General features: G+C 32.0%; 4 protein-coding genes across 4 annotated transcripts; all 4 read right to left on the reverse strand.

Annotated features, from left to right (window-relative positions):
* Nucleotides 1-786: 786 nt before the first annotated feature.
* LOC120085789 (protein HEADING DATE REPRESSOR 1) lies at nucleotides 787-5,880 on the reverse strand. The gene is made up of 3 exons (XM_039041980.1): nucleotides 5,628-5,880; nucleotides 1,447-1,784; nucleotides 787-1,352 (listed from the first exon to the last, which is right to left on the reverse strand). Exons 1-3 carry the CDS (start codon nucleotides 5,860-5,862, stop codon nucleotides 1,158-1,160), a joined length of 768 nt encoding a protein of 255 aa, XP_038897908.1. The 5' UTR covers nucleotides 5,863-5,880; the 3' UTR covers nucleotides 787-1,157.
* Nucleotides 5,881-6,617: 737 nt separating this feature from the next.
* On the reverse strand, nucleotides 6,618-9,435 carry LOC120085790. Its single transcript, XM_039041981.1, has 3 exons — nucleotides 9,332-9,435; nucleotides 9,136-9,238; nucleotides 6,618-7,118 (listed from the first exon to the last, which is right to left on the reverse strand). The coding sequence occupies exons 1-3, from the start codon at nucleotides 9,419-9,421 to the stop codon at nucleotides 6,898-6,900; spliced, it is 414 nt and encodes a 137-aa protein (XP_038897909.1). The 5' UTR covers nucleotides 9,422-9,435; the 3' UTR covers nucleotides 6,618-6,897.
* A 30-nt stretch (nucleotides 9,436-9,465) lies between these two features.
* On the reverse strand, nucleotides 9,466-10,810 carry LOC120084537. The gene is made up of 2 exons (XM_039040331.1): nucleotides 9,769-10,810; nucleotides 9,466-9,635 (listed from the first exon to the last, which is right to left on the reverse strand). Exons 1-2 carry the CDS (start codon nucleotides 10,808-10,810, stop codon nucleotides 9,466-9,468), a joined length of 1,212 nt encoding a protein of 403 aa, XP_038896259.1.
* A 1,973-nt stretch (nucleotides 10,811-12,783) lies between these two features.
* Nucleotides 12,784-14,116, reverse strand: LOC120084538 (mitogen-activated protein kinase kinase kinase 17-like). The gene is made up of 2 exons (XM_039040332.1): nucleotides 13,915-14,116; nucleotides 12,784-13,409 (listed from the first exon to the last, which is right to left on the reverse strand). Exons 1-2 carry the CDS (start codon nucleotides 14,114-14,116, stop codon nucleotides 12,784-12,786), a joined length of 828 nt encoding a protein of 275 aa, XP_038896260.1.
* Between the last annotated feature and the right edge of the window lie 328 nt (nucleotides 14,117-14,444).

A 14,444-nucleotide genomic window follows, 5' to 3' on the forward strand; every position in this document is an offset into this window, starting at 1 on the left:
CAAAGACCATGTGTCACAATTCATGTTGTCCATGTGTCATGTAGTTATTCATGCTTGGTATCCATGTAATTCCACATCCTACTTATAAATAGTAGCATTTGATGGATCTTAAAAACACACAAACATTAGGGAGATTTTCACTTTCACCAATTTCCATTTTATCAAATTTCATGATTTTGATTATTTTATGTTTTAATTATTTTATTTTTTAATTTTAGTTTTTATTTATTTATTATTATTATATAAAAATATTATTATATTTTTATTCCCATTGTGCTCCTCAATTTTCATGACATCTTCAACTTTATAACATATTAATTTTTTGTTTTTTCCAAACCCAGTCGAGCTATATTAATTTGTACGTAAAGATTGTAATATATATCAGACATTTCTTTCCCCCTTCATGCCATTGATGAAATTCAAATAATCAATAATAATAATAACCAAAAAAATAACACAACTAAATTTTCAATACTCTAAAAGGGAAAAAGCACCCAATTTATTTTATTATTATTATTATTATTATTATTATTATTATTTTTGAGAGAATTGAAGATAGAATAAACACTAGGCCAATTGTTATAATCCAACCTATGGAGTTATTGTACATGCTAAAGCTAATTACAACCAAAATGGAAACATTATTTGTACATTTTTCTGATAGTATAATATATGAAAAGAAATACAAATATAGCATTGTTCTTTGTAACCTCAATTTATTGTATACGTTTTTAAAAAAAAACGTAAAAATATAAAATCAACTACAAAATAACATAAAATAAAGTAAACAAACTGAGATATATATCAACAGTAAAAACAACTGCACCACCAGGTAGTTCAACTGGAAAAATTCAGTCGACTTAAGAGTTCACATTCTAAATTCATATCTAATACCCACTAAACTTTTTTTTTTTTCATCCCAATATAATGACAATACAATACTAGGATGCATGTATATTCATGGATATATAATTTAATTGAAATTTAATCTATCCCAACTTTTTTTTTCATCCCAATATAATGACAGTACAATACTAGGATGCATGTATATTCATGGATATATAATTTAATTGAAATTTAATCTATCCCCCACACCAAATAATCTACAAAAAGAATATTAAAGAAACGAATATATATATATATATATGATGATATTATTAGGGTTCATCTGAACCATCTGCTCCTTCATTGTCTAGCATGCTCATTAGCATGTTTATTTGATCATGCAGCATTGCATTTTCTCTTTCAACTTCTGATCTTTTGCTCTTTTCTTGCAGAAGCTGAAGTTGAAGATGCTCCAAGCAGCGAGCATCCTCGTCGAGCTGCTCGTTTAGACCATTGATTTCCCGGTCCTATACAACAACAATTAAAACCAACTGTCTTTCAGTTGAAAACATCTTTTATAGAGGCCACATTATTGATGTAATAGTAAAATTACTGCAGCACCTTTCTATTCATTTCCTGAACGGCAATCCTCCTCATGCTCTCGACAACGTCGACATTGACGAGTTTCCGCTTCTTCCCGATGAGCCACCCTCGTGGATAAATGGTGTCATCAAAATCGGGAGGAGGGAGTAAGGATTCAGCTGATGGTCTTCGGCCATTAATGTTCTTCACGGGTTCTAAGGGCTCAAACAGAGCCTTTCGACGCTCCGATAGCTCGGGGAGGACTGTGTTGGTGTCCTGAGCTAATTTGTCATTTCCATGAGATTCTTCCTGTTTGTCGCAAGTTTTAATAGCAGAATCATGATCTTCAGTTACCTTGTCTAAATTCCTCCCGCTAGCTGTTGGAAAGAAGATACCATTCTAGTTCCAACCAATTTAGAGGGACAACAAAATAAAGAAAAGTTCAATAAATAAAGATTCTCGGTGTCTCTTTGGAGCCTAGGATAGCATCTGAGATACTATATAGAAATAAGGTTAATTTACAAAGTTCAGCCCCGAACTTTGAAATTCAGGTCTACTTGAACTTTTAAATGTCTCTTATAGCCCTCTAAACCGAAATTCTAGTTTTGTATTGAATAAGTTCTTGAAGTTAAAAAATGTCTAATAAGTCTCTAAATTTTATTACTTTCGTGTCTAATAGGACTTGCCATATTCAAACTTTTTAAAAATTAATTGATCTGTTAAATATAAGATTAAATTATCTCTAACTCGTGCCCCAAACAGCCCCTAACTGAATTCAATATAACCCACCCAATTGTAAAAAATGTGAACAGACTATCCATCCACCAGAAAAGTGAAAATTATATTGAAAGCAAAGATCCAATAATGATATTAGCTTTAGAGTGAATGACTGAGAGAGAGAGTGTCACCTAGCAACAACAACAAGAGAAAAAGAGAAAAGTAAGGCAACTCCAAGATAAAGTCACAGGCAATTCTTCAAATATAATAAATCATCAAATTCACATTATGATGAGAAGTGAAATGAAATGAAAATGCAAGATGGGATGGCAACTTTATAATTGATACCCAAAACTCCAAATCATCAAATCTTGATTGTCAAGAAGACGACAATAAGAAATTTTTAATGATTAATAACTGAATGTGGGCCTAATTAAGAATACTGAAACTTATATATACAGTTGGTGTTGAGTCCCATCATTCGAATACCAAACATGATATTAGAGAAAAGCATCCAAGTAGGGAATAGGGATCCTATGTCCAATGAGATTGTAAGTTAAATCTTTTTACCTTTAAAGATTCACTGTGAAATTGACCATCCAAATGACCAATCCAAATAATTCATTCCTGATCAAGGCTGAATCATCACTTTTCTAGAGGGCAAATTAAAATTTTAAAAGTGAGAAAAGAAAAGAAATCCAACCAGATTGAATTACACAAGCATTGAGTTCTTTTGATTTTGTGTCCTAAAACGAAGAAAAAAGACCCTATGGGACTGTTTGGAAGGCTAATATAATTAGGATTATTGGAAATCCTAGGGGCATTGTAAAGTGTGGGACATCGAAGGCGGAACAAGAATGGGATCGTGAAGCATGAAAAGGTAGGAAAGAGGGTCGAGTTGAAAAATGTGAGATGCAAATGAGTTTGTAATTACAAATTGCGTCCAAAACTCTCGATCCAAACACATGGACTTGGAATTAAAACCCATTACAAATGCTTTCCATTCGCATATTAGGGCAATAGATACAAGGAATATTGTTTTGGATTATATTTTCTGAATTGACATGTTGATTTGATATCAGTTTTCGTTCATATAAATATTTATTAATTCCTGGGTTAGAAAATCTAATAATTGAAAAGAATCATCAGCTCAGAGCAAATTTGTAGCAAGAAAACAGGTTATATTTTTATACTTAAAAGTTGAAACACAAACATGAGATAGATATAGAAGCTAGCGTGCTGCATATGTAAACTATTTAAGAAATTCAGCAAGTCTTCTACCCTTTAATATTGAAATTATTCAGGACTAAATAAATGGGTAAAATTTCCATTTTGATCTTGTACTTTAGAATTTAATCCATATACTTTTAATAAATTTAAAAATTAATCCTTATAATGCTACTTTGAAGCTAACTTTGAATATTTTAAATAATAATAATGAATTTCCATGCAAAAAAAAGACCGTGTGAATATGTATATTAAGTTTATAGATGAAAGTGAAAAATTATATGACTTTTTTTAAAATAAAAAAAAATAAGAAAAACTTAACAATAAAGTACTGATTTAACTATATTTAAGATTATTTAAAGTGGAAAGACAAAATTTGGTGAGTACCTGAACTAAAAGAGAACAAGTTCAATTTTTTAAGGTAAATATCAATTTATATCTCTAAATTTTGGGAGTTATATCATTTTAAACCCTATATTTATAATTATATCAATTTAAATCTTAAACTTTAGGGATCGTATCAATATAAACCCCAAACTAATAATTATATCAATTTAAACTCCAAACTTTATCAAATTAAACCCTGAATTTTCTTAATTGTATCAATTTAAACCATCAAATATCTTTTATTTGAATGCACTTATGAAAGTTCAAGGTTTAAATTGATATATTTATGAAAGTTAAGGACTTAAATTGATACACTTAGGAAGGTTCAGGGTTTAAATTCATACAATTATTAGTTAGGAATTTAAATTGATATATATCTCAAAGTTCAAGGTTTAAATTGATACAACCCAAGATTCAAGGTTTAAATTATATAATTATTAATCTAGGGTTTAAATTAATACAAACCCCAAGATTTAGGGGTATAAATTGATATTTACTTTTTTTTTTTTTTAATTAAAAAAGAGTGTAGTCCATAACTAGAAACAAAGGGTATGTATTAAAAAAAATCCAAAAGGTTAAAATTGCTAAATTACAATAAATATATTCCCCTTAAAAAGGTTAAATACCTGCTCTAGGCAACAACTGTACCAAAAAATTCATCAATTATTTTAATTATATTTGAAATTCAAAAGAACTAAAAGATGATTTTTAATACAAGGATCAATCTCTACTTACATGAAAATTTCTTTGAAAAAGAAGTGAACATAGTAAAGCACGTAACGTTATTATGCAAAATAATAATATTAACCTCGTAACGTGGAAGACACGCTGAATTATGAAAAAATATAACAATAATAATATTGAAAAAAAAAAGAAAAATATTATATTCTTAAAAAAGAAGTTATTTTCAAATATAGAAAAATAAACTAAAATATTTACAAATATAAATTTTTTTTACAGACTATCGCATGTGTGTCATAATAGATTAGTGGTCTATCACATATAAAAATATTTTCAATAGTTTTGTCATTTAAAATAATTTTACAAAAAGTTCCCTTAAAAAAAAACATAAATAAGGAAAGAAAGAGAAAATTCCTTTTCCGATGTTGTTCTAAGAAATAGTTTACAATTCCTTTTTTAATTAAAACAATCCACGTAGGATGACAATAAAGGCCTTTCGTGTAATATACGTGAGAGCAAAAGAAAATTAAAGTGCTTACAAAAGTCAACTTCTACTGGTGGGTGGGGTGCACTTTGGGTTTGTTAAGCCAATTTTAACCCTAAATTATAAATGAGAGCCAAAAAGGCAAAAATTAATGTATGCCCCAAAAATAATTAAATTAATCATTATCATCAATTCTTCCGGACCTAAAATCTACGCAATTAACAATATATATAAAATTAATAATAATAAATAAATAAAGTAGCCTTCGTTTTTTTCTTTTTTCTTTTTCTTTTTTTTTTTTTTCTTTTTGGTTGGAGAAACGATTAACAGAAACCCACACGAGTAAGCAATGAACAAAAATCTTGAAGAAACCAACACATAACTTAAGAGCGAAGTTCAAATTCCATGGCTGTGTAGGAACTGACTAATTATTAATTCATGAAAAAAAAAATCATCAAAGGAATCCAAAAGCAAAAATATGAGAAATCAGAGCAGAAGAGCCTGGTTAATTACTTGGTTAGGGCATGAAACTCTTCCATAATTTGTAACGAAATGTCTCAGATTATTCGATAATTTCAAAACCTAAACGGATTCGTTCACTTTCAAAAAGAGAAATTCCAACTTTCCGATCTTCATCGACTTCGCAAAAGTTTCGAAAAATTGAAAGCAGGTTCCGCCGGAGAAGTTAATTAGTTCGAAAGAGAGAGTAATTAACTAGTACTACCTGACCTCCGGCGAGATTTCCACTGAATTCGAGGAGCCGACGCCGGAGAAAAACCTTCCAGAATCCTATCAATCTTGCCGGAATGATTGAGCTCCATTAGAAAGAGCTTCACCGGACCGTCGCTATGAAGAATCCTCTTCGAATTTTCGCATATAGGAAGAGAGAAGCAAATGGAGTTTGTGGATTGAGTCGGTTTAAAGGATTTTGGTTCGGTGTTTGTTGTGGTTGCGTTCATCGAGAAGAGAAGCAGATAAATTGCAGAACAAAACGACAGCTAAACCACGTGATTGTAATCCGACGGTTCAGATTTAGCGTTATGGTGGAGGTTTTGATGCTAATATTTGTCGTCATCTATTAGATGTGGGTCCCTTTTATTTTATTTTTATTTTTTCATTTTTAATTGGTTGGAATATTGTTTTTGCTTTTGCTTTCTCACGACTTCCAATATTTCCTAATTACGAGCGAATATCCCTCGAGGAATACTTAAAAGTTATTTTTAAATTAGAAAAAAATTATTCCTTCCGTTAAAGCTTTGTGTAACCATCTTATGCCATATTTGTAAATTACATTTGGTCATTAAATTACAAACCACATGCGCTTTTTGTAATTTATTTTCTCAGGCAAACTTAGACTAGTAAATAAATTAATTGTTCAATTGGTAATCGACATACCATTTTTTAGAGGACGAAAGTTCAAAAGTCCATATTCAATATTTGTTGTAAAAGTTATTCTATCCATTCCACTGTGATTAATGGTGTTAAATCTTAATTGTGAGCTAAAAATATTCATCTTCCATGTTAAAAAAGCCCAAGCCCAATGATGGAATAGAACTAGATGAGGACAATTGACAGATGGCTTCTCTTACCTCCATATAAATGCAAATTTTTTTGGTTATTAAAAGACCCTTTTAACAGTGGGGTTAAATTTTGAAGAAGAAACATAGAATTTAGGGGAAGAGATGAGAGTTCATATATTGGGCAACTCAAATTGACTAGTTCCATATTTTACTCCTTAAAGTAAGAGTTATTTCAACTATGCAAATCATTCTATAGGAAAATAATTACAAAATGTTCAAGTTGCAAGTAGGCCTAAGATAATCAAAAGTCTTTGCCTAACTATATACAAAGTTAAGCCCATCTCAAGTTACTCTTGTTAAAGAATTTGAAACGTAGTCTTCTCTGTTTTGGCCTAAATTAAAAGTAGCAAAATTTCATAATGAAAAGAAATAAGAGGTGAGGAGTGGAGTGACTAACCCAATGGTTTGAAGAAATCAAGTTTCGCCAACAGCACAGGGAATACAAGGAGGATCTTCAGCTTGGTTTTGAGGAGTGATGCGTTCCAAACAGAGGCCGTGAAACACATGGCTACATGGCAGTACAGCCACAGTAGGTAGAATTTTTGGAATGACAAGTGAGCCTTCTGGTTTGAATGAAAGATCCCTCTTACATAGGTAGCATCTGTGTCCACTTAATTTAGGAGTTTGGTCCAACTCTGCAAACCAAATTAATTATCACCACTCGATGTATATGGAGATATATTTTATAGTTACCCATTTCCTTAAGTATTGTATTCCTATTCATGCTAAATGTATCACAAAGATTATTAGTATTTTATGTTTTTAAGTATTTTCGTGGGTGGGTTTCAGCATTCTTATGGTTACTTCTTGTACTATGTTGGTTGAATTTGTGTAATTTATGTGTCATTTCAGTCTTCAAGAGCAATTTTTCAATTTGGCTCCATTGTTTTCATTACTTTTTTTAATGAATTTGAAATTTTAGAATTAACCTCACAAAACAAAATACAAGAATAAAAGTTTTAACTTCTTTTTCCATGTTCTTTAATAGATGTGTAAAATTTTAGTCTGGCAGTTCAACAAAGGTTGGACACATACAAGAGACAAGCCATTATAGGAAAAAATTAACTAACAAAAAGAAAAAGCTTTGCTAGAGAAGGTAACTCGAGAAAATTTCTAGTACTACGGTGATATGGAAGGTTTTCCATGTTAACTCCATTTATTACTTGTCATAAAAGTAGCATTTAAGAATGATGCGAGATCCATAAAATAAATGAAAATTTCTAGTACTACGGTGATATGGAAGGTTTTCCATGCTAACTCCATTTATTACTTGTCATAAAAGTAGCATTTAAGAATGATGCGAAATCCATAAAATAAATGAATAATAAATTATAAGGTGTCAACTTATACCCCTGAAATTTGGGAACTGTATTATTTTAAATTATAAACTTATAATTATATCAATTTAAACCTTGAACATTGGGGATTGTATCAAAAACTTAAACTAATAATTGTATCAATTTAAATTCTGAACTTTTATAAGCGTATCAATTTAAACTCTAAAATTTCTTAATTGTATTAATTTAAACTTTCCATTGTGTTTCATTTAGATACACTTAGAAAAACTCAGGGTTTAAATTGATACATACTTCAAAGTTTAGGATTTAAATTGATACAAGCCAAAATTTAAGGTCTAAATTGATACAATTATTAGTCTAGGATTTAAATTGATTCAAACTCCAAAATTTAGAAGTATAAATTGATATTTATCCTAATTATAAATCATTCGGCACGTTAAATGATGAATGGAGGGAGTAGTAGGTTAAATTTTTTCAGTTAACCAAGCTTCTTTACTGTCAATGAGACAGGTGCAGTGCTCTCTCTTACTGATTCTATGGGTTTCTCTCTTATAAGCCCAATTGTCATGGTTTCTTTGTTTCGTTTTATATGTCGTTTTTTAATTTGTTTCTGTTTTTTAATTGTCCATCTCTCATTTCTGATTAGTTTATAATAGTCTGGTTCTTAATATAAAATCTTTTCGGTATGGCTTTTTCTACAGTTTTGTCGGTTGGTTTTCAATACACTGTGTCTGGGTGAATCCATCAAGTGTCCAAAACGTAAAAATGACAACTATTTGAAACTATCTAAGTCATTTGTTCAACACGTATTTGATTTTATGTATTGTATTTGACACCTATGCAGATACTCCATTGAAATTAGAGTTTCTGTTCCGCTAATTTGGTGAATCTCTTTCTGCTCAAAAAATGACAAATCTAGTACTCATGCTACTTGGACGGTGCCAACATAAACAAAACTTCTAAAAATGGATGACTAATCAACCGAAAAACTTTACTTGTCGAAGGTAAATTAGATTCAATACTTTAACACTCACTCCAGTCTACAAAATTCAACATGAAAATCAATATTAACTTGGGATGAAATGACAATATAAGAATTTAAAAATAAGGTTTTCTACTTTTTAAATTATCCATTAACCTAAAAACTCTAAATTTTATGACATCAATGCTTTAAAAGATAGGAGGATCTTACTGCGCATTTAATTTGTTTTCTTATGGAAAGTAAGTTAAAGCTAATGTATGAAGTCAACTAGCTATACTTTTTAAATTCAAGTGACTGTTCTTAAGCTACCACATGCAAGTATGAGAAAATATGGGAGAAGAGAATACGTTTGCATATATAATACAGAAGTACCTCGGCATTTTATATAACAACGTGAGGTCCTTGAGCGTCGGAAAGAACGATCTTGTAGATCTTCAAACTTGGAAGAGACGAGTGGAATGCTCTCATTATTGATCTGTTGGGAAACCCGATTTGGATCAATTTTGGTTTTCTGAGGTTGAATTAGAACATGTGAAGATATATTAGGTGAGAAAGAGGCAGATAGAACCTGCGCAAGATGGGCTTGAAATGATATGTCATTATGGGCCTTGACATTGGAAGAACCAAACACTGGTGGATTAGGATGTGTTTTAGCCATACCACATTCTTCAGCTGTCCTACATTCACTTGCATCTTGTTTTCCTAAAACTTGTCAAGCTTAAAGTCATTTCTTCTGTCATAACTTGATGAAACTGTTAATTTAAAGTCAAGTAGAGTAATAAAGACACTAAAAGTGGTACCAGTAGTGAGAGAATTGCCAACGTTTTGGGGAGGCTGAGAAGCGCCAGCACCAGCAGATTGATTATACTCAACTGCAAGCAACAAAGAAACATGTTCTACCTCAAATTTGATAATCATTTGATGCTAAAATTGTTAAAGAAGGTTCATAAGCATTATAGATGTTAAACTAAATGAAACTACCACTAAAGGATCAATCTCTCTTACACGACTGATCTGGAACAGAGATGGTTGCAGATATCCCAAGAGAAGGAGCATTTGTTGGATATTCAGATGAGAAGTTCCTGGCATCAGTATGAGATTTCTCTTCAGAAGGCCAGTGATTTTGATTCCTTCTAAGTAAGCAAGATTCTAAGTCAGTAAACCAGCTTTGTGAGGATATCCCAATTTGGCTTTTGATAGATTCTGTAGTAGAGGGAGCAGCATTTATAAGTGAGTTGAGGATATCCTCATTGCCCTGGAATACATCAGGACTCAAACAATCTTCATTACTTGGAGTGGGAAAAGGGTTATCCCCACCAACTATAATAGATGGTTGAAAGACGGATGATGGGTTCAAACTAAAGTTAATAAAATTACTACATCTTACTCCAACAGGGTTCTGAGGAAAGGTTGTAAGGTTAGGAATATCCTCTAAATTGTCTTTAAAGCCTGAGATCTTATCTGCCTTGTTGAGAGCCGTGGTGGTATTTGTATGACATCCAACATCAAAAGTCTCAGCATCAAGTTCTTGTAAACAATGGGGTTGGAATCCACTGCAAATGGCAGTAATGTTAAGATCAATTTGATCCTCACATTCTGAGGATTGCAGATTATGATTGTTTGTTTCTCTATCATACCCAATCAAATGTCGGCCTTCAGCTTCCTGACTTCTCACTGGGACTCTACAAATGCTGGCAAGTTCTGGACTTCTGACATGAAATGAAGCATTTGTCTTATTTTTGGTATTCGTGAAAATGCTGTTAGACCAATTTTGAGAGCTTAGACCCAAGCGGGATCTATCAAATGACCAATCAATATCAGTATATGAAATTGAATCAGGAAAGGAACCAGCAAAATTTGGATGAGAGGAGACTTGTGGATCTGGAAGTTGGGAATGATGGAATCCAGCAGTTGCACTGTATTCTTCATGGAGCCCATTGAAGTTAGCATCACTTATCATTGTACTAAGGCATCCAAACTCTTCATTCTCATCGTCAGAAATAAAATCAGACAGATTATTTCGTAGGTTCAGATTGTCATTTTCCATCGTGTATTCCTAAACAGCAGGAATTAGAAAGACAGATTCTAGGGGAATAACAAATAAAACAGCCGATCATTAGATCATAAAATATCAAGAAATTTTTTGTAAAAGAATAAACTTCGGTAATGTAAATTATTTAGTGTGTTTGCCACCGATTTCATAAATCGGTGTTAAATAATTCAATTCTATAACTTCAATAGTGAACAACTTCAATAGTATTCAATATTAAAGTTTGTACGTTTATTGAGAAATTCATCTTTATTTCTTTTGCATATTTATCGAGAAAACTCAATTTTTACAACTCTGTACACCAAACACAAACTTTCTAATTCTAATTTATTAACCTCAAATTTTAGAACTCAACTCAGCACCTCAAATATCCTCTAAATTTGATAATTAAAAAAAATGATTATATGAGTAATCCAACGTACGATTATAATAATTGAACAATATATGCATTCTAAATATCTCCATAAATAAACACATTACACGAAAGGAAAAGAAGAAAATTTAATTAAAAACGGAAAGAGACGCCAATGTTTGACGAAAACAAATCACAGATTAATCACCAAAAACAGCCTCTGATCCACTTACATGCTTTGTCCGGTCAACTTATCTCGAATCAACTATAGAGAAAATTACAAAATCATCGAATGCAGGTCTATGCGATCAATAGATACGATTCGATTAGTAACATTAATGAGACAAACACCACGGCACAATCACATAATATTATTAAAATGCAGGAAATTCAGATGAAGAAACTAAAAAATCCTCACACATATAAACAAATGAAAACCAGAAATTAAACCAAATCGAAGCAATGCAAGAGCGCTAGAAAAAGAGAGGGAAACTTACAAATTCGTAGAAACAAGGCAACACCAGCAAAGATAAGAAAAACCGATTAAAAGAAAGAAAAACCGATACGATTCAGGACCATCGAGGAGATAAGAGAAAACGGAAGAATTAAGAGGAAATCAAAGGAAGAAGAAGGAGAATTTCAGCATTACCAGAAAGAGAGTGATGAAACAGTGGAAGAGAGAGGCTGTGACGGCGAAAGGGAATTGGGCGTTTTAGGTGTGGGTTCCACTTCCACGCCGTTTAGTTAGTTGTATGAATCTCACTTGCACTGATCTCCTGATTCTATTTTGCAATTACTTAGGGCTGTTCAGTAGGAATCAAAACAGAAATTTGAAAACAACCCCTTTTTCTTTTTTTCTTTTTTTGTATAATTAGTATTTTATAATATTATATAATTTAGAATCTGTATTCTCTACGTCCTATTGGATTCTCCAAAATTGGCCCTAATTTATTAGGGTTCAATAAATTAAATGGTTTTCTAATTTTATTTAGGTAATTTTTAATATGGTCTATGATATTTTTAAAATTATATGACAATAGAGTATTGTCTAGATTACACCTAACCTCATGTATCCTCATTTAGCACACAGTAAAAAAGAATATTTTAAAAAAAAATTGCAACTAACACACAAGTTTTTTCCTCAAAATTTTCAATTATATATATATATTGAAGGTTTGAAACTTGTTGGATGTGCAATCATCTGTTATATCTTGAGTGAGTGTAACCTTAAAGTCCATGTGCTACTTTGAACTCCCAAGTGTCAGGTTCCTATTGTTCTAGGTAATTTAGGGTAATTTTCATAAGAAGATTTAGGTAATTCTTCATTCTTCTCCTTGGAATTTGTTTCCTTAGGTTAGCATTCAGTATATTTAACTATATTAATTTGTCAGTCTTATGTTTTTATTTTAAAATATAACATTACAGCTTTCAAAGTATGCATCTAATCCTTTCATATTTGAGAAGAAAAAAAAGAGTCTAATATTAATCATATATATATAATTGCTACAATATATATGTATGCCTCTATGTTTACAGTCCAACAATTGTGGAACCAAATGGAACTTTCACAACCTAATTTCATCATCTATGCTAATTACTTATTTACTTAATTAATTATTCACATAGCTTTAATTGGAATTATCCTTTGTCTCTTAATCTGCCTAGGCCTCTTTGTCACAAATGTTGGAGTTGTCACGAAATCCAAATCTTGTTTCTGATCTTTGGCCGCCGTCATAAACGGCAGAGTCATCAACATCTCCGCTGTAAACCTGTATTTTGGCTTCCTCACAAAACAATTCTTCAAAAACATACTCGCCTCTACCGATACCCCTTCTGGAATCTTTGGCATTCCATGATGATTCTCCGTCATTTGCTCCACAATCCCGGCCTCGTCCGTTGCACCCCACGGGCGGTTTCCGGTCAAGATTTCGAACACGAGGCACCCGAGTGCCCAAATATCGCTCGGCGATTCTTGCACGCTGTCAATCAATGTTTCCGGCGCCATGTAGGACAATGTCCCTCCCAAATAATAGTTTGCCTTTGTCTTGCTTGTTCTCCTCGCCAACCCTAGATCGGCGATCTTTGCCACGAATTGACGACCTTTTTTTGTATTCCTTGGTACCAATAAGATATTTGCAGGCTTCAAATCACAATGAATATATTGGGATTTGTGCATGTGAATTAAGCCTTTGATTATTGATTTTGTGTAACTCCGAACCTCATTCTCTGGTAACCCCTTTCCACCTACATAAAATAGAGCACCAATAAATTAATTATACGATTATATTTAAGTGAAAATCAATAATTAGTATCAAATTATAGGATGATGGTCCTATAGATCAAAACTTCTAAAGATTATAATCCTTCTCCGCTTTTAATTTAAGGGTTTTTTTTTTTTTTTTTTTGTGTAACTCATAGACTTTCTCCTTCTCTGATTGAATATCCATGAAGAGAAGTGGAATATGATGGAAAGACTAAGATTGTGCCAATCTAATTAGGATAATTCGGTCCATATCTTTCTAAACATATATATAATTAGTATCAAATTACCAATGATAAGGCTACATAAATGTAATTGACCAATAAAATTTTAAAGAAGAGGCAAAAGATTAGTATATAACCTAATTTAATTCTGAACAAAGTTTAGGGTTAAGGGTAAAAAAAGAAATAAAAGGATTAATTAAGAAATAAGAATTGAAATTATAATATTAATTGTTAAATTGTAGAGTATAATGGATTGATTAATTACCTGTGTTTTTGATATGCTGAGCTAGGGTTCCTCCAGGGGCAAACTCAAGCAGCAAATTATAGATCATCTGACCGTTACGGTCAGTAGTAATCTCTTCGCCGAAGCATTGGATCAGTGAATTGCATCCTTTCAAGTTGTCGTAATTCTGCTTCTCCTTCTGTAGGGTTCCGGAGACGGAAACTTCGGCGGATTTAACAGCCATTATTGGAGGGAAAATGCTGTATTTAGAGATATGTGGCTTGAGAGAAGCCAAGAAAACCGATCCGAAGCTTCCTTTTCCGATGAGCTGGCTTCGTTCCCATTGGATTCCATGGTTGAAAGAAGAAAAAGAACTAGTGACTAACGCGGTTTCTTCTGCTTCGACTTCTTCCATTGAATTTCTCTTCATTCTTTTTGGCTTGGAAGAAGGAATTGAAAAGGGAAAAGTTGGGGAAGAAGTGTTCTCTCGGACTCTGAGAATTGCTTTGGTTATGGTGGAAACTGAAAAGGGTGTTTTGATTAATAGGGTTTTATAGAGGAATGGGCTTTGA

Source organism: Benincasa hispida, chromosome 9 (genome assembly GCF_009727055.1).
Source record: "Benincasa hispida cultivar B227 chromosome 9, ASM972705v1, whole genome shotgun sequence".
In the NCBI taxonomy this organism is placed as follows: Eukaryota; Viridiplantae; Streptophyta; class Magnoliopsida; order Cucurbitales; family Cucurbitaceae; genus Benincasa; species Benincasa hispida.

Excerpts from the sequence above, each read along its gene's own strand:
- LOC120085789 (XM_039041980.1), bottom strand. The coding sequence starts at position 5,862 with ATGAACGCAACCACAACAAACACCGAACCAAAATCCTTTAAACCGACT. Across the intron at positions 1,785-5,627 it reads GAAATCTCGCCGGAGGTCAG|CTAGCGGGAGGAATTTAGAC; the intron begins GTAGTACTAGTT and ends TCTTTCCAACAG. Across the intron at positions 1,353-1,446 it reads TTCAGGAAATGAATAGAAAG|GACCGGGAAATCAATGGTCT; the intron begins GTGCTGCAGTAA and ends GTTGTTGTATAG.
- LOC120085790 (XM_039041981.1), bottom strand. The coding sequence starts at position 9,421 with ATGGCTAAAACACATCCTAATCCACCAGTGTTTGGTTCTTCCAATGTC. Across the intron at positions 9,239-9,331 it reads TTCAAGCCCATCTTGCGCAG|ATCAATAATGAGAGCATTCC; the intron begins GTTCTATCTGCC and ends GTTTCCCAACAG. Across the intron at positions 7,119-9,135 it reads TTGTTATATAAAATGCCGAG|AGTTGGACCAAACTCCTAAA; the intron begins GTACTTCTGTAT and ends TTTGGTTTGCAG.
- LOC120084537 (XM_039040331.1), bottom strand. The coding sequence starts at position 10,810 with ATGGAAAATGACAATCTGAACCTACGAAATAATCTGTCTGATTTTATT. Across the intron at positions 9,636-9,768 it reads CTCTGTTCCAGATCAGTCGT|TTGAGTATAATCAATCTGCT; the intron begins GTAAGAGAGATT and ends TGTTGCTTGCAG.
- LOC120084538 (XM_039040332.1), bottom strand. The coding sequence starts at position 14,116 with ATGGCTGTTAAATCCGCCGAAGTTTCCGTCTCCGGAACCCTACAGAAG. Across the intron at positions 13,410-13,914 it reads TCAGCATATCAAAAACACAG|GTGGAAAGGGGTTACCAGAG; the intron begins GTAATTAATCAA and ends TATTTTATGTAG.